We start from the raw sequence: 23728 nt of genomic DNA on the forward strand, positions 1-23728 counted from the left end.
TTTCTGCTCTCTATGGTTGTCATTGTGGAGAGAAATGCTCAGGTTAAACACCCTGAGCTCAGCTGCTGTGCCTTCTGACTTAGTCTAGGCCACATCCTATCAGTCCCTCTGAACGCGGTGTGTGTGGTGTATAAGCAGCTGTCACATACATTATTCATGTCTCCATTCCACCAGCAAATTTCTTACCTGACACTTCATGATCCAATTAGCTCCGAAATGATTCTCTTTGTATCCATTGCCTGTAGAGAACAGTAACCCTCCCACCAACCTCACATTGCTGCCAGTCAAGCTTTCCGGCAAGTGTAATTTCATTGCCTCTGAAAAGCGATCTTCAGTGCCTCAGATACTGAAGTGTTGTGTGAAGAGATGAATGTATATTGAAAATGAGTTTGTCACACACACACACACACACACACACACACACACACACACACACACCTTTATATATTCCTGTTCCTTGTACAAGCATTTCTTTTAAGCTCTCTGTGATAATTTAATGGCGATGTTTTCTTCATTTCCTACTGGAGCCTTTCGACTGCTTGCTGCGCAGAAGTCTCAGAGGAGTGGGGTGAGTCGCGGTGGGGGTTTGGGGCAGGAGGCGCGTCTGCCGTCTGCCATCTTTTGGTCAAGGATGTCTCGACTGAAGCACGCCAGTTATGCAACAGATTCATCAACTCCATGTAATAAGTTGAAAGTGGAAGATAAATGTAAATGGAAACCTTTTTCCTTATTAAGGATATCAGGTTTGTCATATTTCCCATTATCTGATAATGATGAGAATATGTAATGGCCTTAATTACATTATACCTTTATTTCTATGTACATTTACTTTTAGATAATCAGATTTATTAAAACTGGTCAAGTATGAACACAGTCTTAGACACACTCTAGGCTCATGCACACAGTCCATCTTTTGCTTGCTCTCTCTCACACACACACACACACACACACACACACACACACATACATTTCTGTAATGCAGTATGAGTGACACTATGAGGTATGAGTGACAGTATGAGGACTATACACTACATTTAGATCAACAACATATAAAATACATTCATTTCAGAAACTGCCACTTTAAATGTACACTGACCCAAATTAATTAACGATTAGTGAATGGTAATGACGGGGACAGCCAATTATCTCGGCATGGTGTATTAAACCTCAAACAAAAGAAGATGAAAAGAAGAACAGCACAATCAGACAGCATCTGCAAATAGTGCCACAACACAAAAAACATTACATAGCACTACATATAACACTTCCAGCGGTCGCCCATGAAAAAAATCATTGTAGATAATAGGCCAACTTGGAGTACTGCAACATCAAAGATTTTTGAATAATACTGGCAGTCCACTAATAATATGTACAATATGTACATTTAAAGTCCTTTAGTAACCTCACAGCTGATCCAGAGTGGCTGTGATGCCATATCGGCAGTTCCTGATTGGGGTTTAATAACAAAATTGTTAATGTAGCTAACAACTAATCAGATCTAGTGGGGATCATACAACACAATCTCAGTTAGGTAACAGTAAGTGGTTTCCACTGCGAGGCTTGAGTGAACTTTCTTTAAAATGATCTTACCCCTGACGTTTTCTGTCTTCATAACCTTGAGACTAATAGTAACATATTATTACTAATGTACAATTTGAAATGTATTGAACAGCGTAAATAGCATGTTGCAGATGCAGATTAACCACCCCGTTGTTAGAGTAACACCTTGAGTGCTTATAGAAGCCCAGCTGTAGGTAAGTCAACATTGGGATTTTTCTGTTCTGTGCTCATTTCGATCACAGTGAAAGCCATGGAGGGCACCCACAATAGTTCAAAAAATAATAACAAAACCCTGTTGGTCAATATGCTGAATGTCGCTTACAGCTTTTATACATCAGATATCAATAATCAGTTCTTCTAGTTTATGGGTTATTTAGTCATGTTGGTTTTGATGTTCCTCAAAACAAAAAAAGGCAAATCAATTCATATAGATTCTATGATTCACCACACATTAGATGCAAAGCTCTCTGTAATGGCAAATAAATAACTCTGCCCTCTGCATTCAGTCTTCTGAGCCTGCTAAGTTGCCTGCCAGTCTTCAGAGAAGTTCTGAACTTCCCGGTGGGAAGGGCAGGAGGCATCTCGCTCCTCAGCGCTGTCGAGAGAAGAGGTTCCGGAAGGCGTCGTTGTAGTTCTTGTTGAAGGCGGTGTAGATTAGCGGGTTAAAGAAAGAGTTGGAGTAGCCGAGCCATAGAAAGACGCTCTTCCAGAAAGGCGGGACCTGGCAGGAGAAGAGGGGCGTGGCCAGCTCGGCGAGGAAGAAGGGGATCCAGCAGAGGACAAACACTCCGATGAGGATTCCCACCATGAGCGCCGCTCGCCGCTCCTTCTGCTCCCGCCATGTCTCGCTGTCTGCCTGGAACGTCACCGTGGGGGGATGCAAGGCAAACACTACCTGAGGCTTGCCGCCGGGATACTTCCTTTTACCTGTGCGTGGACACACACACGCGCAAGCCCACACTATAAAACTACTAATAATAGCTACTGATAATAGCGATTATTCAAGGAAATCAGGAAGGGTTGCATGTTCCAAGGAACCCATCATTTAGCTTTCGCTGTGATGTAATTGTACTTTTCCCCGTTGTGAACAGAAACAGCCGTCTTGCAATACCGCCTGAGAATTCTTTTGTGCTCAGAGGAAACAAAAAAAAAAAAAAAGAAGCAGCTTTTTTTTTAGAGCCATTCATCTCGTCTGAGACACATCGTCCGGCATGTCAAGGTTACATTTGAAGTGCCAGTACGTGCTCAGGACGTGACCACGCGGCATTCAAGTTAATGGAGCCCTTAGGGACAACCGTGACCTAAAAGCATGTTCATCTTAATGTGACGATTACTTAATGGTTATTGAGAACATGTCTGAGAATGTTAACTTATAATGTCCTACTGACAGTGCAAAAAGGAGTGAAGGAAAACCATTTGAAAACATTTGAGATTTCACATCTGTTTAATTGAGTCCTTGAAGGTGCTTGATCAAAGGCTTAATGGTTTAGTGGAATTCAAATGGTTATTAGTGACAAAGCAATAGTCTTATCTGAAAATTGTGTGATTTCATCCTTCTCTTTTGTATTTCCTTTCATTTTTGCTGGTTGATCTGTGCATTCAAAACACATTACTATAAAGTATTTGTTATTAAAAATAACTTGAACATATATAATGTAACTAAAGCATTCATGCAAAACATAATGCATTGGTATGGATAGCACTGCACTGAAATGTGAAGAGATGCCATTTAACATACCTCAACATTCTCTGTTACCGGAATAATAGAGTTGCTCTTTCTGGACCCGATCCGAAACTTGGCCGCTTTGTAAATCTTCCAGTAGACGAAGAGTACCACGCCCAGGGGCAGGTAGAAGGCGCCGAAGGTGGAGAAGATGGTGTAGGAGGGCTCCTGGCTCACCTGGCATGCCATATTCTCCTCTGAGTACGTTTCCCCCCAGCCGAAGAGGGGTGCCAGCGAGATTATGGCTGAGAGCATCCAGGTGAGCGCGATCATCACGTTGGAGATCCTCTTGCGTGTCTTGAGCGTGTACTCCAGGTGGCGCGTGATGGACCAATAGCGGTCAAGCGCGATGGCCATCACGTTCCAGATGCTGGCTGTGCAGCACAGCACGTCGCACGAGACCCAAAGCAGGCAGAGGGCGCGGCCCAGCCGCCAGCGCTGTCCACTCAGCTCGTGCACCAGGCTGAGGGGCATGACCAGGGCCGCCACCATCACGTCCGACATGGCCATGGAGGCCACCAGGTTGTGCGGCACGCGGTGGAAGGTGCGCACCCTCAGGATGGTGGCCAGCACCAGCACGTTCCACACGAATGTGGCCACCACCAGCATGGCGAGCAGGGTGAAGGTGAGAACGCTGAAAACCGTGACGGGGGCGCTGCGGCTGCCGCTGTGCACTGCACTGTGATTGGAGGAAGGCAGGAAGCTGCCGTTGGACATGCCGCCCAAGGTCCTGGAAGAACAGAATCCTTTACAGCTGCAACAGGCATAGCAGATAGGGAAAACAAAAAAAAATAAATTGGTGAGGACATGTTTGCATGGCAGATATAGCCAGCAGCAGATTACTGTGGACAGTGGTATAAATTTGATCACAAACAACATGTTGCATTCCCAAATCACATGAGCCATTGAAAAATGATGAATGTTTAAGCTTATGACTAGGACTCATTTAGCACTAATAGCTTTGCTTAGGGCTGCATTTGTATGAAATCCAACTAAATTGCTCTGTCATTATAATTCCCAGAAATTTTTTGTGAGATCCATATTCTTTTTATAAGTGGCAGGAAGTAATTCATTATATACTCTGGGTAATTAAATATGCTTTTCTTCACCTGGTCTCTTACCTTTTTAAAGACAGGAATATTACTTCTGTTTAAACTGAATTAAATAGTATAGTTTGATATACTCCAACAGCATTAAGCGCAACAATATTACACATCATATATTGTTTGCTCAAAGTGACCTAGAAAGATGTTCAAACCAGTTTTTTAAAAAGGAACATAGAGCAGTCTTAATGCAAAAAAAGCATCATGATTTGATGTTAACATTATTTTAGCTGAAATGTCTGCATCAGGTGTGATGATTTAGACAGGAGGTGTGTCAGCCTGCCTGACATAGAAGCATTCCAGTCACCCTGAACTCTCAGCTCACAATATTAGATTAGGATAAGAGCAGCAAGTGGGAAGAAAAATAAATGTCTTTCTTATGTGTATACTGAAAAAAGAAAACAATGCTCAGCTACAAAAGTTTCTCTAGTTTATTAATCATAACTAAGATTAGTCCAATAAGACAATCACACATGGTGTACTTTAAGAAATTCATTTTGCAGAGCTCACTGAAAGAGATAAACCGAGGACATGATGCAGGAATTAATAATTGGTTTCCAGTGGCTTCCACTGTCTGTACTTGCAGGCGGCATGTGCATCTCTGAGCTGAACCAGTTGTCTTTACTAAATGCTAAGTCTGACCCTAGTAATCAGATGAGTACACATAAATATGTATGCAAGGTTTTATTATTTCATTAAATACGATGACCAGGAATTAAAAAAAAAAAAAAACTTCGGGAAAAAAATTAGCAAAAACACGATAATCATAACATAATAATTTCAGACAATTGAATGGTAATGCTAAATGCCAATGACACAAATCATTCTTCTCTTGACAAATCATCAGTCTTCTTAAACTCAGTTTTATAAAGAAAAAACAACTGATTTTGTAGTGAGCTTCTGTGGTTGTCCTGTTTTTACAGCAGGTGTAAACCATGTTTTGCAGTTACTGAAACATACTCCACTGACAGAAGTTGCATATGAACATCAAAGGGCTGATCCAAGGTCAATTTAAGTTCAGTGCTACAGGTTTTCACCTGGTTGTGTAGTTTTACCCAGGACTACCTGCTAACCTTTTCCAGGCAGTGTGAAGCCTCCTCTCCACATGGAATTTCCCAAGATCAGGAGCCTCCTCGCTAACGAGCAAGAGGGCTTCTTAAGCCCTCGTCTCTGTTCATTGGCCTGGTGTTTGCATTTTTATATGCATGTTTAAAGTGCCTGAATGTACAGCTCAGATCTGTATTTTAGTTCAGGGCCCCCAAACTGGCTCTGGATCAGCTCCAGAAGTACCCCGTTACTTTCCTGTTCTTTCTAATGGTCCTCTCTCTGGAAGACACTGAGCTTTAACTCTTGCCACAACTCCAAAATGCAGTTAAGTAAAGGACCATCTTCTCTGAGCTTTACACAGTTAAACTACAGCAAAGCTACCAAAAATCTATTTTTAAAAATGGGCCCTACTAGTACAACTTGACAAAGGATGACCAAGGTGATTATTGGTTCAAGGTGGATATTCTCCCTCTGAGGCTTTAATCCAAGTGATTTCAAGGAAGAAAAAAGAACATTCCAACCGCTTTTTAACTAGGAAAATAACAAGGAGAAAAAAAAAAAAAAATCACCTGTAACACAGAACGTAACCCTAACCCTATACATCAAACTAAAAGCATAACTTAGCAATAGCAGCCCAGTTACTCATTAAGCTCCTATTAGCTGATAAACCTCCGGTCTCCTCAGAAATGTTGCAGAATACAGACTCTATAACCTTTTGAGGATGACTTGCCTGGAACAACTAACAAGAATTCTGATGCAGAAATTTGTCTATCATATATCACGATGTTGCAGAGGGGTAATGTAAAACAAACCTAAAAAGACAATGCTTTCTTATGTGTTACATAAACATGGCCGAAAGGTTTGCTGCACTGATACAACTGCAGTGATTCTGCACTGGAGAAATCTGAGAATCCAGCCCGAGTTGCCTAGGTGTCTGAAAAGGCTGCTTTTAGTGCGGTCCTTTTAAAAATGATATGCATGTGTGTGGGTATACACACGTGTGTGGGTATAAGACCGCTTTTAGTGCGGTCTTTTAAAAATTATATGCATGTGTGTGGGTGGCCCTAACCCACACTGATGCTAGCTACCCTTCATCACATCCCCCCCAAATGTCTTCACCATTGACTCATTACTTTAATGACTACTCAGAGCTGGAGTGTCACCCCTGGCCCCCCTAAACTGAATAGCTACTGATTGTGCAGTCTGTCTTCTGTAAGAAGTTAGGCTGTATGGTGGATGGCTTTAAACAAGGCTGTGTGCTCAATGTTCAATTTTTACACTATAGTTTGAACACTATCAAAATTGATAATGTGTTAACATGAGCTAAAATGTCATGAACATAGCCTTATATAATACCCTTTAACAGCATTACCCTTATAAGGTACATATTGGTGTTTTTTTTTGTGAGGTTCTCAATCTCAAATTAGCAATAAACACATAATATTAAGTCTGAGACTAACGCAAATAGTAAACTGACCTAGTTCCGCTTTATTACCGTCATGTGGCAACAATCTCATTAAAAGTAGATACGTGCAGACAGACATATATTTGGAAGTATAATATATCTTATACACGTTGAAACGTTTTTTGAGCTTCAGTCAGGTAGCTTGAGCCGGAAGATCCAACGGATAGTGATTATAGAGTAATGAAGTCCTGAATGAAAATAATGAATTCACTTTAGTGTACAGTAGAACTGTTAGGCTAAAAGAATACCGTAGAATAACTGTCTGCTCCTCTGGGAAATTAAATCTTTCAAATTCTTCGAGACAGCTTTCGTTGCGACATAGTAGCAGGTTATAATTAAAAGAAAACTCAAAATAGAAACAGCAACAAACAGAACATACCTCAAACGGTGGGTAATGATCACTTAAAATTAGCCGACAAAGCAGGTGGACCTCATCCTAAAAGTGCAGAACTCTTCATGTTAACGTTTTCGCGCTCCACGCTGTCATGTAATGCACCCCAATGCGCTTCGATTCATCTCCCGGGAAAATGTTATATCGTATTATCCCAGCCTTACCTTACCGAGCGAAAACAGACGTGGGAGGAAGGAATGAGGCATCACCCCATGCCAGACACGAAGCGCTCCTTCAAGACGTGCTGGGAGAACGTGTGTGCCAACTCCAATAATCAGTTTTGAATAGACCACAGTTGACAGGTTCGTGAGCACCAGAAGGCGAATTTCAAATAGTTGCCTAGCTAACTAATTAATTTAGTTGTCAAGAGTTTGTCAAACCACGCTGGCGGACGTTTTCAATCGCCTTATTGTTTCATAGGTACATTGAACTTACCCCCCACCCAGTTACACGCGTTACATTTTCGTGGTGGCGTCACTACCCTTTATTTGAAAACCACCTTTAGAGAAATTTACAGAACTGAACAAATTTTAGTTGCTCAAGGGTTGTTACAACACCATACATGACAAGAACGACAGTCTTCATAAAGAGTGGTAGCAAACACTGTTCATTTGCTATACATGGCTGGCTTGAAGAAATGTATGAATAAATCTTAGGTTAAATACGTAAGGACGCCGGATAAAAAACAGGAATCAATTAAATATTAAGAATTTTGATACATGTGTAGGTGACGTGGATGCTGTAAATTTGTCTAGCAGAACAATTCAGTTTAGAACATTTGACTGCAGAAAAGTAACTTTTTTTGGCAGTGCTCAATATTTTGTTTATAAAAACAAACATATGGGCTATTGGGAGCAGGAAAGTTATAGTTATTGGACATTTTGCTTTAAGCCTCTTGCATTCATAAACTGAAGTAGGCTACAAGTGACGATCTGAAACTGAACTCTGAAGTGCACTTCATGCCAACATGCTGTACGAATACAAACCCAATATGTGTGGGCCGGATAAGAATGCCTACAGTAGATTTAGCGACATCCCTACTGTGGAGTGGACTCTGAGTCATCAGAACACCCTCTTGAAAAAGAAAATTGCTCACCTACGGTCATCTAATTCTTCCCACTCAACATTTCTGGGTTTAAATGAGCTAATACCTTCTTAGCTCATCCAACCAATAAGCAGCAAGCCTGTGTTGATTTTAGGAGCCACCAAAAGGCTGTTCTTCAGAAGAGCTAGTGAACATATTTTTATAACTTTCATGCTAGATACTGCTGATTTGGGCTAGTTTAGGTAAATGTTGCAAAACCAAATTTGTTACATATTTAAAATCTACATATTCACTCAACATCCACCACAGGTCACAGATAACCGCCTTACTAAAAATATAAATTTGCATATACTAAAATTTGCACAGGAAAATCATTTTTGGTCTGCTTTATGCGGTTTATTGACCCAGTTTCTGGGAACCACGCCAACATAATAATGTCCAACAAGTACACCAAGGTTAAGTTAACGCCTAGTGTGTTAATTGTTTAGTTGACAAGTTGCCCCCCCCCGTCAGCTGTTGCCAACAGGTCAGCAGCAGATTGCGTCATTACTCCCATAACACCCCCAAGTTATGTACGTTCATGATTTCAAGTAAGATTACCCCCAAAAACTAGTTTCCACGAGAATTTTCTGAGAGAGGAAATGCGCGTTTTAACCATACACCTACTTCGAAACTTTCATAGCTAGCTAGCCAAGTTTTGCAGAAGTAATTACCTGAAAACAGGCGAGTATGGCGGGAGGAATCGGTTTTTCGTTCAACACAATGAAAATACGACCGGTTGGGGGGTGAGTTGGCTTCGATCCAGCTCCAACCCTCTGCATTTCTGGTTTTGCAGCAAGGATCATTGTATTGAATAAAAATGACGGGAAATGTTGACTTCTGTGTTCACTTGTAAACTGCTGATGTAACTGCGCAAGCTCATACGCTGCCTTATATAACTGTGATGGCTACAAATGTACTTGTTGTAGCCATCAGCCTTCCACATGTTGCTTCACCTAAGTCTAGCACGTCAGGTTTTGAATAAAATGTTATTTCACAAATGCACTATGCAAATGAATAATTACAAATACATAATTCTACTACCTCACTATTTGTTCAAAAGGATTTTGTCGTTACTTCTCGTAACGTATACAGGACCACCATCACAAGCCCACACTTAACCATCTCAAGTTGGCGCCTTATCTGATAAAAACGCGTGCAAATAGGAACTTGCCCCGCCCACAAATGTTAGACGTTGCATTTCAGGAGGGGTGACGGAATGATGCATTTTAAATGATTTGTCAAATAAATGCATTCGTTTTCAGATAGTTACGTTGAACACTTTAAATAGAATTTAAATACATGAGTGTGTAGTACGTGTATATATATATATTAGCACGTTGTTATTAACACATGTAAGCACAGTAGTTTGTCCACCCCCGTGAAATCTTCGTGTGGAGCGGAAGCCCGCCGAATCGTGTTTGGCGCTTTGGTCAGTCACCAACCTTCGGCTCCAGTTGCAAGCTAACCCGGCAGAGCAATGCTTGCTGTTCTCAATACATGCACATTGAAATCTGTGTGATCTTTATGAAATAATGTCGGAAGAAGAGTTGAAAGTTCCGGACGAGCTTTTCAAGGATGTGAAGTTCTACATAGTTGGGGATATTGAGCAGAAGGTAAGTTTTACTGGCCGTCGTTGTTAGCTAGCATGTAGCTTGTTTTCGATGCTAGGTAGCTAGCCCGTCAAACCGGCCAGTAAGGGGGCTGGATTGCAGCTAACTAGCAGATAGCATAATAGCACGGTCCGTTAAGAACAAATAATAGACTCTCCGTTTCCCGTTTAAATTGTCAGTTTAAAATCGACCTTTAATGAAGGGCATGGTTACTGACGTTGCTGTAGCTGTCTAGATACTCAGGTCGTTAAGTTAGCTAAATGAACCTACACTCTTCTAGTTAGCCGTTGTCGATAGCTAGGTAACGTAGCTCAGCCAGCTACTTCCTTTAGGGATAGGCTGTGTTAACTCCCTCGCTTGCTAACATAACAGGTAAATTAGCTGACTACACATGTTATTTGTCGCTGATTTGTGTTGGCTGACGTCGGTGTATGTTTGTTCTGATTCTGTATTTGATGTGATATCGTCATCGAAAGCTAACCTAGCTAGTTAATTAGCTAGCTTGTCAGCTAGGAAGCTAGCTAGCTAGCTAAATAGCTGTAGCTTTGCTCCGAAAGATGTCCAGCTGTGACACACTGAGGCTGTACTAGAAGTGCTTCCCACCACAGGTCATGATCGAAGTTTTCAGGGGAATAACCTATATTAGACAATGTCTACGCCATCTGCTAATTCGCATAAGGCTGCGTGGTCTTGTGGGTAGATTGTGAATATTTGTGGTTCCAGGCAGGACCCTTTTTGTTGCATTTGCCTTGTGTTTTGATATGCATGTCTTATACAGATGGATTTTCTGTCACTGACTTGCAATTTTAGGTGGTACAGCTGCTGAAAGCAGGAAAGGGTAAAGAGGTGTCTTATAACGCACTAGCCACGCACATTATCGCAGAGGATGGCGACAATCCGGAGGTGGGCGAGTCCCGAGAGGTGTTCGACCTGCCGGTTGTGAAGGTAAACATTAGTGATGTGTGGCGCCTTCTGCAATGTGTGTCACTGAATTTCACAAGCAAATCTCAAAGCTGGCAGCCCAGACATATGTATCTTAAGTGATGCTTTACCACATCGTCTTATCATTTGTATTTGTTTGTGTGTATGTGTAGCAATATCTGGAATCGTTTCATATATGTTTGTCTTTCAGCCCAGTTGGGTGATACTTTCTGTAAGATGTGGAGACTTGCTACCGTATCCTTCTTAAATTCCTACATTTGTTCATGGGAGAGAAAGCTGAACTGACAGATAAAGCTGTTCACATAGACAGATCCTTATCATTTATTGTAACCTTGACCAGTAGCAAACCAGAGTTACAGGTTTTTCACCGGAGTCGGGGCAGCTGTTCTTTGGTGTCCGAGCATGTTTACCTCACGTAAGCCATTACTCCCTAGTTGCTTATTGGCCTGGAGGCCGTCCTCTTTTTTCTATTGCATTTCCCTCACCTCTCTATTTCTTTTACAGCTGGCTGAAGATCTCAGTGCCCTCTGGGCGTTCGTTACATTTTACGGGGGCGACTGTCAGCTGAATTTCAACAAGAAGTGCACGCATCTTGTTGTTCCTGAACCGAAGGGGGTAAATAATCAGCCGTCTTACCTTTCTGTAGTGAAGCTTTCCCCATTTGCATTTAGATTTGGCCTGCGCTGGTGACATTGAATGTAAAACACAGGCCTTGGCCTGCCCGTTCTCTCTTGAAGCATTTTTTCAACCAGTTTGTGCGTTTACTGGTAGCATCGGCTGGGTTTAACAGCTAGTCATCTGGTGTCGTCTGCACCCTTTGTGCTAATGGCTGCTATGAGGAATAAACAGGGATTTGGCTGTTTGGCGGCAGTCTCAACGGTGGGGGTGTATTAGTCCTGCATTGGTACTTTTCTGTGGGCTGGCTTGGAGGAAGAGTTCATTTTATGGCGTCTCTTCTGATATTTCCTATATGCAGGGCCAGAACTTTATGGTCTGTTTATGGTTGTGCTGCAGTGTCACAGACAGTGTCACTTGGAACACCTAGAGTAAATGCAGCTTTTTTTCTGTCATGAAGTTAATTATGAACTGAATTGCTGTGCCACATCCAGATGGTCCCATGGCTATTCTCTGAATTCTGTTTTAAACTTTTATTTTTTTGGATCTCTTGAGTGGTATAATAGTATTGAAGAAGCAACGCAGGTGCGGGTTGTCACATTTATAACTTTTAGTTGTTTGTTTGCTTGTTTGTTTTACAGACAAAGTATGAATGTGCATTGAGACACAGTAGTATTAAGATAGTGACCCCTGAGTGGATCTTAGACTCTGTCAAAGAGAAAAACAGGAAAGATGAGGCTCTGTACCACCCACGACTTACCTATCACAAGGAAGAGGAGGAGGAGGAAGAGGGCAGCGAGGACGAGCGCAGCTCACGCTCCGAGGGCAGTTACAGCGACCGCCGCTCTCCTCGCAGCAGGCGATCTAGCCCCGCCTCCTCCCGAGAGACGTCGCCTGCCAGACGCCGCCGCTCGCCCTCCCCTAAGCCGGAGCGGAGACCTGAGCTTATGTTCGATGACTCGGACGACTCTTCCCCCGAGAAGGAGGAGCGGAACCTAAACTGGACTCCAGCCGACGTTCCCCAGCCCAGCACCGCCAAGCTCCGCCTGCAGCCGGCCAAAGACACTGGCCTCATCAACCTCTGCGCCAACGTACCGCCCGTGCCTGGTGGGGGGGGCCCTCCAGATGCCCGGCTGGGTGGAGGAGGCCCAGGTGCACCCCTGGGGGCGGAGCGACCAGAGATGATGGGTGGGTGGAACACGGTGGCCCGCCCACTGCGCAACATCACCAACAGCGGCGAGCCCCAGCAGGTCAACCGGCCACCCAACGTCACTCACGTAAGACAAACATGTAATGATAATTCCCACAAACATGCTGCCATTTTTATACTACCATTTAAAAGTTATTCTAGATACAAGGTATTAGCTAGGTAACATGGGTCAGAGGTCAGAAGAGACGTCCCTCAGCCCTAATTCAAATGGATAGTGGTCATTTCTGATAGCAATTACAGTACATTCTTTGTGGCGCATATGCTGTGTTTTTCCAATTTTGTGTCAGTCAGATATGTTAAGCAATCTGCTTTGATTTTGTTGCAATTGCATTTTATAGAGAGAAGGCAAATATTAAAAGTAATAATAAGTAAATGTAAAAGGTTTGTTAGTTATGAGGAAGCTGACCGATCCTTTGCTAACATGTGAAATAGTACATTTCTGATGTATGACAAAATACATTTCCTTCAAGATATGCCACAGATCGCTAAAATATTTTAATAATAATGATAGTAGTAGTAATAACATCATAATGAATCTTCATTTATAGCCATTATATTATAGCCATGTACCACTTTTAAAGCTATTCCTTCCTGGTAAGTATATGGCCTGCAGAGTTATGAACTAGCTGAAGTTTATTTAAAAGGACAGCAGCCAGCCAGCCACATGTATCAGTAGACTAATGTGGAGTTTGTGAAAACATGCAGTAGTTTCATTGCTTTTGCGTAGCTGTAGTTAAATCCAACTTATGGATTAGTAACTGCATTAAAAAAACGAAAACCCAACATGTTTGCAAATTACGTGTTCAAGAGGCCTTATACAGAGGTTGAGCAATGAGAGAACTAAACTGGAATCGGAGCATGGAATTATGTTGTGATTGTGTGCTGTGCCATTTCTCTCTGTACCTCAGATCCTGCACAGCCTGTCTACCCCTTCTAAAGGTGTGGAGCAGCCGGGTGCTCCGGCCCAGGCTGGCATGCCCAGCCAGCTTCTCTTCAACCCCGTGAAGCCTCCACAGCAGCAGCAGCAGCAGCAGCCGCAGCAGCCGCCGCAGCCGCTCTCTGCTGAAGCACAGCCACAGTTACTCCACCAGCAGCAGCAGCAGCAGCAAGCCCATCCGATCCCACCGCAACCGCCGCCGCAGCAGCAGCCGCCGCAGCAACAACACGCACCGCAGATGCTGCAGCAGCACCCCATGATGCACCTGCAGCCCCAGGGCATGCAAATGCACCATCAGCAGCAGCAGCAGCAGCAACAGCAAGGCTTCTCCCAAATGCCCCAGCAGTCGCATCAGTTCCTCTCTCAGCACATGCCCCAGCAAATGTACCCACAGCAGCCGCAGCAGCAGCAGCCACCGCCGCACCCGCCATTCCTGCAGCAGCCGCTGCGGCCGCAGCAGATCCTGCGGTCCCCACTGCAGCAGCATGCATTACAGCAGCAACTTCTGCAGCAGCACAGGTTGCAGCTGCAAATGCAGAATCAGCAGCAGCTCCACCAGCAACATTTGCAGCAACAGCAGCATTTCCTGCAGCAGCAGATGCAGGGCCAGCAGCACATGCAGCAGCTGCAGGTGCAGCAACAGCAGCCGCAGCAGATGCAGGGCCAGCAGCCACTGCAGCACCCGAATCCACAGCACCCGCCACAGACGCTCCTGCAGGCCCCAGTGCAGCCGCCACAGCTGCAGCAGCAGCAGCTGTTTGGCCACGAGCCGAGCCAGGAGAGTAAGTACAGCAGCTGGGCTGCGGTTTGTGGGCCGCAACACCGCTCAACCGGCCACAGCCAAGTCCGGCTTTTCCGCCAACACAGAAGATTCTGGTTGTGGGGGGCGGGAAGGGTATAGCTCCCGTACAATTCAAAAGTTTGGATGCACTTAACGGTGTATGTTTTTACATTGGTTTCCAAGACAAACAAGCATGTGTTTACATAGGGATTGTTGGTAGCCTTTATATGAATTTCCAAAAAACAAGTAAATAACATTTAAATAAGTTTTAAACATCCTCTCATGAAATAGTTTTCATTCACAATTTTCAGTAAAACTTCAGTAAAGGGAATACCAAGAACATGCAAAATCATTATCAAAATAAAGGGTGGCTACTTTGAAGAATCTTCTATCAATTTTTAACACAGTAAAATCATGTTTTCATTGTTTTAATAATGTCACTGTTTTTTAATACTGTTAATATGGTAAATATGAACATTTTAAAAGTAGGTGCATCCAGACCTTTGACTGGTACTGTATGATTTTGTTTGATTTAAAGTTAGGCAGTATTAAGAGATTGCTGCTGTTCCCTATCAGCTATTTCAAATCCTCTCCAGTTCAAACCCTCTCCAGTTTTTTTTATAGTATTATTTTCTGTGTTAATTATAGCTTTCTAACATGTTTTTTCCACATTACCTGCTATTATTTTGGACCATAGAGGGCAAAGGGATGTCTGTGATTGTTCATATTGTAATGTTCTCTATTCAGTACCAGACGATGGCTTTTTGGTTGGCTGTGTCTTCGCAATCGCCGACTATCCAGAACAAATGGCCGATAAGCAGTTACTGGCCACGTGGAAAAGGGTAAGTGTCCATGCAGATTGGAAAAGGTAAGAAGGCAGGCTTGACATAGACACGAATACGGTTCCTCGGAGAATCGGCGGGGAAGTTTCATCCCCGGACTGGAAGTGGGCTGCCCATGGCCGTGTCTTCGGGAAGTGTCATACCGCCTCCCTTTCTGGACGCGGCACCTTCTGATTGCCGTCTTTTTCCTCAGATCATTCAGACGTACGGAGGGTCAGTGGACTCAGCCTTGAATCGTTGCACTCACCTGCTCTGTGAGAGTCAAGTGAGCAGCATGTACCTGCAGGTGAACATGGCCTCTGCTTTTTGGGACTCCTCTCATTACTGTGGTGACATGTCATTATGCCCTCGGTAGCATGTTTTGAGGACATCTGGACATGGTGTAGTTTCATGTTGGGATCGGGTGATGTTGACCGTGTAACCCTGACCAGGGTTTGCCTAAAAAGAGAATGTAGTGTTGGGGAGAGGTGGGGTGGACTGGTGGGTTGCAGTGTGGTTGTATTTCACGACTTCTCAACCCCTGACCCACCGTGTCCCGATGCTCTCTGGTTTGGTGTGTCCCTCCAGGCCCTGAGAGAGGGAAAGCGCTGTGTTACGGCTCACTGGCTCAACACCGTCCTGAAGAAGAAGAAGATGGTCCCTCCGCACCGCACCCTTCACCTGCCGTTCAGCTTCCCGCCGGGAGCCAAGCCATGCTCGCAGCATGTACGGACTGCCCTGGTCTCCGCTAAGAGCCCCGTTTGCCTGCGGCCTTACTGGCCTCTTTCCCACTGTAGGGCTAAACAGTAACTAAGGCTATGTCAGGCTGTTCCACGCTGTTCGAGGCTCGTAAGAGCGGTTGTTTTCTTTCTCCAAAACTGTTGTGCTGGAAATCAGGGCCAGGATGTATTTCTGGTAGCGCTAGCGTCTCGTTCTGATTATGCGACAGCAGTTGTCACTAAACAACTCCGGTTGCTGTATGTGTTTGATGAAACCAACCAGCGATTCCCTGGTGGTTGTTAAGCACCTGAAAGATTCTACAGCTCTGGGCACGGCTAGCTAAGCATGCCGAGAAAACCGTGCCGAGCACAGTCGGTAAGAGCTCTGCGCCGACACTGAGACTATGGAAATGCGACTGGACCGGTTACTGTCCGTACTCAGAACTGCTCAGCCGTACAGTGTAAAAGAAGCTGTTGTCTACACTGTAGGCATGGTTTGCTGCTACATGCTGCTTGAGTTCCGTGATACGAAGATATTGTATCACACACAGCACCCTTAATGTGACATGATGAAGATTGGCTTGTGTTGGTGTGTCTTCAACCAAAATTTGTTGGCCTTAATTTTTTAGTTCACTCTTTTGGTGAGCACTGGAGATTGGTCAGGATGCTTACAGCAAGCCAACATTTTTTGACTTATTAAACAGCTCGGTTGCATTTACAGCCTTATGCGATCTTAACATTGCAAATGCCCGCATTAAAACACTTCACAGCATCGTGTGTTTTATTGGTTTGTTTTGTTGGTTTTGTTAATATATAAATGTTATGAATCAGGTAATCTCTTAACACCCTTGTGCACTACAGTTAATACCTCCTTTATGTTTTGTATGGGAGCATTGGTATTAATTGTGTGGGAATATCATTCAGATGTATGGCTGACAGGTGGATTTTGTATGTATTTTTATCTAATCCTCAGATTATTTCGGTGACGGGATTTTTGGACAGCGATCGAGACGACTTGAAGCTCATGGCCTATTTGGCAGGAGCTCGCTACACGGGCTACCTCTGCCGCAGCAACACTGTTCTCATCTGCAAAGAGTAAGCCTTCATTTATTCAACCCTCCTTTTTCATTTCTACGTTCCCACGTTAGTGACTAGTTTTGGTCTTGCCTTAACTGACCAGTTTCGTGTAGAGCAGCAGATGTGTTGGCCCTTTCTCTGCTCCATGGTGAGGTTTGATGAGAAATCAGCATTTAATGAGGAATCTTGTTCGTGGCCTGAGGGAGAATGCTAACATTTTTGTGAGCTTTCTAAACTCTTTAACTTAAGAAAATTACTTTCTTTACAAAAAAAAAAAAAGCAACCCACAAGAAGTTTAGTACTTTTTAAGTGACCTCTTTTTCCACTCCATTTTGGTTGCATTACAAGTGTACATTCCAAGTCATGTTAACACAAAGACAAGCAGAGTGAAGGATCCTGTACATACTGGACTCTGGTGGATTATACATCTTGGATAAAAGGTGGAAGAATCGGATAGGCAGTATAAATTGCGTATCGCTATAACTCCAAGCATGTGATATATTGGCCCACCGTCTTCGTTGGCCTTGTACTATGAAGCGGTGTTTGACAAAACCTGTGCAAGGACATGCAAGAATGAAACTGCGAGAGAGCGTGGAAATGCGCACGCGAGAGTGGAAATATGTACATGAGAGTGGAAGCGAGTGCGAGCGACTGGAAATGCACACGAGAGTGAGTGAAACTGCGTGCGAGCAAATGAAACTCTTGTATGCGAGAAGATGAATTTGAGGTAGGAGCTTTTTTATCTCTGCAAGTCTGCTGGTAATATGTGAAGATGGATGATGCATTTAAAAATACATTTACTTACTATATACAATCAGTTTTTATTTATTTGTACTTTTCTGGGTATACCTTATCATTGTCAAGTAATAATATCCTCTATTTTCTAATCTCTAATCTGTTTTTATAGAAATTCCACTTTTTAATAGCTGCATAGAAACCTAGTGGCCACCACTGACCATCCCAGAACTCCCCTGAGCTTTTAAATCTTTTGCATGAAAGCCGAACAGCTGCTAATCAAACAACAGTGATATAGATGTTAGATGTTCCATGACCAGACAAACTTCACAGCCCTCAGTCATGGAGTTATAGTTTATCCTATCTTATTCTAGTTTAAATATTGCTGCCATTTTTCAACATGCGTTGTGATTAAACCAAGAGAACAAAGTGGTGACCAAAACAGTTTACTTTATTACCCACAAACACACTCAGATAAAAATCAGGCATGTCATCATTCTTACAAGACACGAATGAATGAATAACGGGTAAAGTTGGAAACCAGTTGGACAAGAACACTTGAGTTAAAGCTGTTGAACACAGTGCTTTCTTTTTGATTAGTATAAGATTTTTTTTAGTTTGTTAAAGGTTAAATAATGTGTGTGTGTGTGTTTCTCTAGCACCTGACTGGTGGATGATTTGGGTGCTAAAGTCTGGGTGCAACGTTTACAAAACTACTTTTTTTTTTATAGTGCATTAAAGGTTGAATCATTTGTGTGTGTGTGTGTGTTTGTCTATTGTCTGATAAAAGTAAACCTCGGGTGTTTAGCTCTCAAATATCTTCAGCACTGCAGTAAATTATATAAAAAACACTAATTGAGAAAAAGCCTAAAAAGTTTTGCATTTCCACATTGACAACAGTGTATACTGACAATGATTGACATGGAGCGCCTCCCTATGCCACACCCTCTCACACACAGTTTCACAGTTTCACTTGCTCGTGTGCAGTTTAATTCACTCGATTTCTAACTCTCCATCGCACAGTTTCACTCTTGCGTAGCTTTTGTCATAAACGGCGCCCCACACTGTCTGTTCCTGCTGCTGGCAGGCCGAGCGGGCTGAAGTTTGAGAAGGCGAAGGAGTGGAGGATACCATGCGTGAACGCCCAATGGCTGTGTGACATCCTGCTGGGCAACTTTGAGGCTCTGAGGCAGGTCCAGCACAGCCGATACTCCCAGTTCAACCTGACCGAACCTCTGGCACCAAACCCGCACCTCGTCCAGAACCTGCTACGTAAGATCCTTCGCAAGCATTCTTAGGATTCCTCAAGTTGCATAATTTCAGGTTGCCAGAGTAGTTGTCTTAATTTCATATCATCTAATTGGTTTTGCTAATCTATTTAATCTGCTATCTTGAGTAAATAGGGAAGCAGATGGTTGGCATAAAACTCTGTATAGTTCAGTTTTTTAAAGTTAAAACCCTTTGCCAGAGACCAGTTTGGTGATGAAATAGTATTCTGGAGTTTTGCGTGCCTGTTGCCCTGTGCTGCAGTTGCTGAAGGAGCTGTAGCAATTTGTCCTTTTGTCATTCCTCATTTGTTTGACTGAGGGGGTGTCTGTTTTCCTGGACAGTTGCCTGGCGGACTCCAGTGAAGGTCTCCCCGGAGGCGTTGGTGGTGAGGAACTGTGCTTTCTCCATCAAACTTTCTTATCGCTATAACGAGTCGCACAGGAGATTTGGTTTTGCTGTCCTGCGCAGGCCTTTCCTCTTAATTGGAATGGGATGCTCTAACAAGAATAAGTAGTGTGTTTGTGAGTGGCGAGTGTGTCTGAGTGCTGTCTCCCTGCGCAGAGCCTACGGCTGCAGCAGAAGCAGAAGCAGGCTGAGGGGGCCTCCCAGCCGCCTGCCAAGAAGCCCAAGTGAGTTGAGGCACATGCACAGGCCCCGTCCTCGTCATCCAGTCCTAGTGGACCCGTCCCGACCCCCCCACCCCCATCCCACCCCCGCGAGCGCCTCGGAATGCTACAGCCCCCCGGGGCATGTTGGGAACTGAAGTAGACCAAAACTGCCAAGTGGCTGGAGGTGTTTTGAGGGCAGCAGACAGCACGATGGCTCAGAACAGATCGGCAGTCTTGCCCTGATGTGTACAACGCTGTTCTTGGAGTAACACAAATCTCGCCGGCCCAAATCAAACCTGCAGTTTTCACTGCGTGCGCTGAAGGGGGTTTTTCCTCCCAGAACAGTGGTTTATCAACCAGTAATGCTTCTCACTAGCGCCTTTTCCAGCACTTGCAGATTTCACGAGCCGTCCTTTCAGCGTTCGAACACTGGGCTGATTAATTAAAGGATGCCCTAAAAACAGCCAGTTAATCGCTTCTGAAAAAGCAGTGCTGTTAGAACACAGATATACCAAATGTTCTAGTTGTCGTGGAAGCACGTTAAATGTAAAACTGTGTACCAAGGGCTTTGCACACTGCAGTTTAGACACCCCCCTTTGTGGTGTATGAAGGAGGCTTCAGGTGGAAGTCTCGCCGCACGCACCACGTGCAGCGGAGTCAAAGCTTTGGGACACCGCTGGCTCAGAACACGACCGTGTTCTCTGTTCCTCCTGCAGGACGGAGGAGCTTCCGCAGCCCACCAAAAAGCTGCCGGCGGAGTTGACGCCGTACGTGTTCTTCACGGGCTTTGAGCCCCTGCAGACCCAGCAGCACACAAAGGTGAGTGCAGCACGTCTTGTGACCTCACACCGTCGAGCCTCTAATCACTTCAGCTCCCCGCCCCTTCTCGAGTGCCCGAGAGGGTGGAACTGGCCGTTTGTTAGACAGCCGCGGCTCTTCCGCGTGGAAATGAACACGGTGAGGAGAGGATGAACACCCGTGGACTTCCTGTGGCTCAAGAGCTGAGGGAGATTGGTTTTTCATCTGAAATGACGCTTGAGCGAGCAGTCCCCATGAGCCTGCGTGCCTGGTTGGTTGTCTGGATTTAAATTTTTGATCTCTCTCTCCTTCCCACTGCTGCAGAAATTGTACGAGCTGGGTGGTGAAGTGGCGGACAGCGCCCAGAAGTGCACTCATCTTGTGGCTAGCAAAGTCACTCGCACGGTCAAGTTCCTCACGGCGATATCTGTGGTCAAGCACATCGTCACTCCCGAGTGGCTGCAGGAGAGCTGGAAGAGCCAGAAGTTTGTGGGTGAGCGGCGCTGCGGTCAGCGGGCAGGGAGGGCGCGCGCACTGGGTGCCTCTCCTCTGGAATGGAGGGAGGACAGGAGCGGAGCTCTAGTTCACACGGGGGGAAATGTCCAGATGACAAGTGAACTTTTGGTGAACTGGGGTAGAAAGTGCTGTTAAAAAAAGTGTGTGTGTTTGTGTGTGTGTAGATGAACAGAACTACATGCTGCATGATGCAGAGGCAGAGGTCCTGTTCGATTTCAGCCTGGAGGAATCGCTAAAGAGAGCCCACGCGACGCCGCTCTTCAAGGTGAGGAGCCTGGAGGAGATTCGCCCCGCCTCTCCCCTCTCTTCCCTCCCTTCTCAGCCCAGTCTTGGCTGAGTGCCGAGCTGTGGTCTCGTCTTCAGCCTTCCCTGCGTTCTACCACTGACATGCGGTTTAATTAGATGTCACGGAGAGCTCTCTCCAACAGAGACGTGTATATATATATTTAAAAGACATGCCTGTCTCCCTCTCCGCGCCTCTGCAGGGAAAGTACTTCTACATAACGCCGGGGATCTGTCCAGGCCTTGGCACCATGAAGGCCATCGTGGAGAGCGCTGGAGGGAAGCTACTGCCCAAACAGCCCTCCTTCCGCAAGATCATGGAGCACAAGCAAAACAAGGTAATACCCTCCTCTACCGTGCTCATACTCGGTGATAGAGGCCCAAAGCAGTCGCAGTGCCACGCTGGACGTAGGAAGCAGTGGTTCTGCATTGCTGCTGCTTTTTAGCTTGGCTGTGTGGACTGTAAGTATTTGTAATACTTGAAGTGTCTTGACACCGGTGCGCAGAAAAGCAGTCACTTATCAACTGTATAATTTGTAGACGGAAAACTAGGATTTGTTGCAAAAACCTAAACAAGCTCATTTTTTTTTCCATCTCGTTTCACTGGCTGATATGTTAGCTGGGCATTAGATGTGCATGTGGTGCTTGTTGCTGAGCGTGTTGGCTCTTCTCTGTAACAGAACCTACCGGAGATCGTCCTGATTTCATGCGACAACGACCTGCATCTCTGCCGTGAATACTTCCTGAAGAGCATCGGTAAGCACGCCCACGTGGCGAACCCCATGCCCCCACATTCCTTCTGTTGCTGGTTGCCAGCATAAACCTTACTGAGCAAAGGCATTTTTTTGTTCGTTTGCTGGAACTTGCATTTGGTTTCAGTTCGGGACTGTTTTTGGATCTGTCTTCCTAATCCATGTCCTGCTTTCTTTGGCCCTTTACACGTTTAGATGTGCACAATGCCGAGTTCATTCTCACCGGAGTGCTCACTCAGACACTGGACTATGAATCATATCCTTTACACTGACCGGTAGCTAGAAGCACCACGTACCACTGTTGTCTGCTATATCACCATTCCTTGTACTGTGGATTTAAAATAATTTAAATGTTAAAAATGTTTTCCCCATCAGCTGCTGTCCTTAACAGTCACACATATAAATTCACATGAGTCGTGCCAACACCCTTTGAAGATGAGGTGAAGTTAACACTAAACTCTGACATTGCCTCTGCTGCGCTGGTGATGAAAGGATTTTTAAGTAATTGAAAGAAAAAAAAAAAAAGAATTTACAATATACAGGTATTTCTTTGCAACATTTTTTATGATGATTCAACAGTAATTTGACTTTTTTTGTAGACATTACTGATAAAGTGAACAAATGGCTGTTATTTTTAAATGATTGTTTAAATTATGGCATATCTTCTAGGTTGTTTTTACTGTGATGTTGTCTTTCGCTTTTGGAATAAAATTCTTGAATTGTGAAAATATTTGCATGTTTCTTCTGCAGTGAAAACATCCTCCACTATTACATAAACATATTTATGTAGGCTAGATTATGTCCAACAGTCTTTTAGGCACACAGTCAGGGCTAATTTCTGCAGGCTACATTTTTGCGACTGGCTTTTGATCATCTCCATCTCCTTGCCTTGATGGGGCTTCTGTTGATGATTGCTGTAGAGTGGGGGGGGGGGGAGACTTCTCTTTAAAAGTGTTATTCCTGATAGACAGAATTCAATTAATTGTTAATGAAGTGTTACGGGTACTTACCGGTAGAATGCAATTGCGTGCTGTCAGCCAGTTAGCCTGGGGTGCTCCCCATGCCCCTGTACTGGGGTGTGGGGATGAGCCCCTGTTAGTGCCCTCCAAAAACAGAGAAATTAAAACTTGCCCAGCCAAGGTCATGGTCTAGAAATCCTATTGGGTAAGAGATCGTCTTAACGGGGGCATTAAGAGTGCGCCCTCTGAACATATACATAATGTCCTTTTGAGAGATGTGCAAGCTCTCCTTTGTTGGGGCATGATGTCTGTCCAGTTGTTTTCTTGGATAGTTTGATTCTTGTGAAGTAGTAGTAGCAGTAGCAGTAATTAAAAAATAGCACTGCCTTTTCTGTCAGGGATTTGGAAATGACATTCAAGTTCCAATGGATCCTACAGCAAAATTCATTTTGCACATAATAAAAAATTATATATATATATAATTACAATTTACAGTGTAGGTATTTATATTTAAGACTGCAGAGATATGCATATTTATGAGGCAGAGATATTCATATTTGTTGCTTTTGTTTTGATGTTTTGGAAACATGGAAGAAAGGGTTTTCCGTTGCTTGACAGTCACCTAATTGACACAGCTTAATTGCAATTAAAAATGCAAATTATGAACTAGATCTTTGATTAACATGCATAAGTTCCTTGTTGGTTTGTGGATGTCCTCAAA

At 44.2% G+C, this 23728-nt stretch overlaps 2 protein-coding genes across 3 annotated transcripts; one reads left to right on the plus strand and one right to left on the minus strand.

Moving 5' to 3' along the window:
• Positions 1 to 1550: 1550 nt before the first annotated feature.
• htr5aa (5-hydroxytryptamine (serotonin) receptor 5A, genome duplicate a) lies at positions 1551 to 9124 on the minus strand. 2 transcript variants are annotated; one of them, XM_035528605.1, is made up of 3 exons: positions 9048 to 9124; positions 3295 to 4037; positions 1551 to 2487 (listed from the first exon to the last, which is right to left on the minus strand). In XM_035528605.1, exons 2-3 carry the CDS (start codon positions 3998 to 4000, stop codon positions 2150 to 2152), a joined length of 1044 nt encoding a protein of 347 aa, XP_035384498.1. In that variant the 5' UTR covers positions 4001 to 4037; positions 9048 to 9124; the 3' UTR covers positions 1551 to 2149. The 2 variants fall into 2 exon arrangements, with proteins under 2 accessions (XP_035384498.1, XP_035384499.1); XM_035528606.1 differs by lacking the exon at positions 9048 to 9124 and having other exon boundaries at positions 3295 to 4079.
• Positions 9125 to 9817: 693 nt separating this feature from the next.
• On the plus strand, positions 9818 to 22776 carry paxip1 (PAX interacting (with transcription-activation domain) protein 1). The gene is made up of 21 exons (XM_035528697.1): positions 9818 to 9989; positions 10797 to 10931; positions 11119 to 11162; positions 11280 to 11343; positions 11433 to 11543; positions 12185 to 12820; positions 13662 to 14472; positions 15219 to 15313; positions 15507 to 15599; positions 15881 to 16018; positions 16985 to 17106; positions 18911 to 19095; positions 19434 to 19477; positions 19654 to 19721; positions 20417 to 20519; positions 20823 to 20991; positions 21179 to 21279; positions 21500 to 21634; positions 21977 to 22052; positions 22244 to 22304; positions 22446 to 22776. The coding sequence occupies exons 1-21, from the start codon at positions 9909 to 9911 to the stop codon at positions 22459 to 22461; spliced, it is 3288 nt and encodes a 1095-aa protein (XP_035384590.1). The 5' UTR covers positions 9818 to 9908; the 3' UTR covers positions 22462 to 22776.
• Positions 22777 to 23728: the final 952 nt, after the last annotated feature.

This window comes from Electrophorus electricus, chromosome 7 (genome assembly GCF_013358815.1).
Source record: "Electrophorus electricus isolate fEleEle1 chromosome 7, fEleEle1.pri, whole genome shotgun sequence".
Lineage (NCBI taxonomy): Eukaryota > Metazoa > Chordata > Actinopteri > Gymnotiformes > Gymnotidae > Electrophorus > Electrophorus electricus.

Coding starts and splice junctions, on each gene's coding strand:
- htr5aa (XM_035528605.1), bottom strand. CDS start 4,000: ATGTCCAACGGCAGCTTCCTGCCTTCCTCCAATCACAGTGCAGTGCAC. Junction 2,488..3,294: donor AACAGAGAATGTTGAGGTAT/GTTAAATGGCAT, acceptor GTCCACGCACAG/GTAAAAGGAAGTATCCCGGC.
- paxip1 (XM_035528697.1), top strand. CDS start 9,909: ATGTCGGAAGAAGAGTTGAAAGTTCCGGACGAGCTTTTCAAGGATGTG. Junction 10,932..11,118: donor TCGACCTGCCGGTTGTGAAG/GTAAACATTAGT, acceptor TTTGTCTTTCAG/CCCAGTTGGGTGATACTTTC. Junction 11,544..12,184: donor TTGTTCCTGAACCGAAGGGG/GTAAATAATCAG, acceptor TTTGTTTTACAG/ACAAAGTATGAATGTGCATT.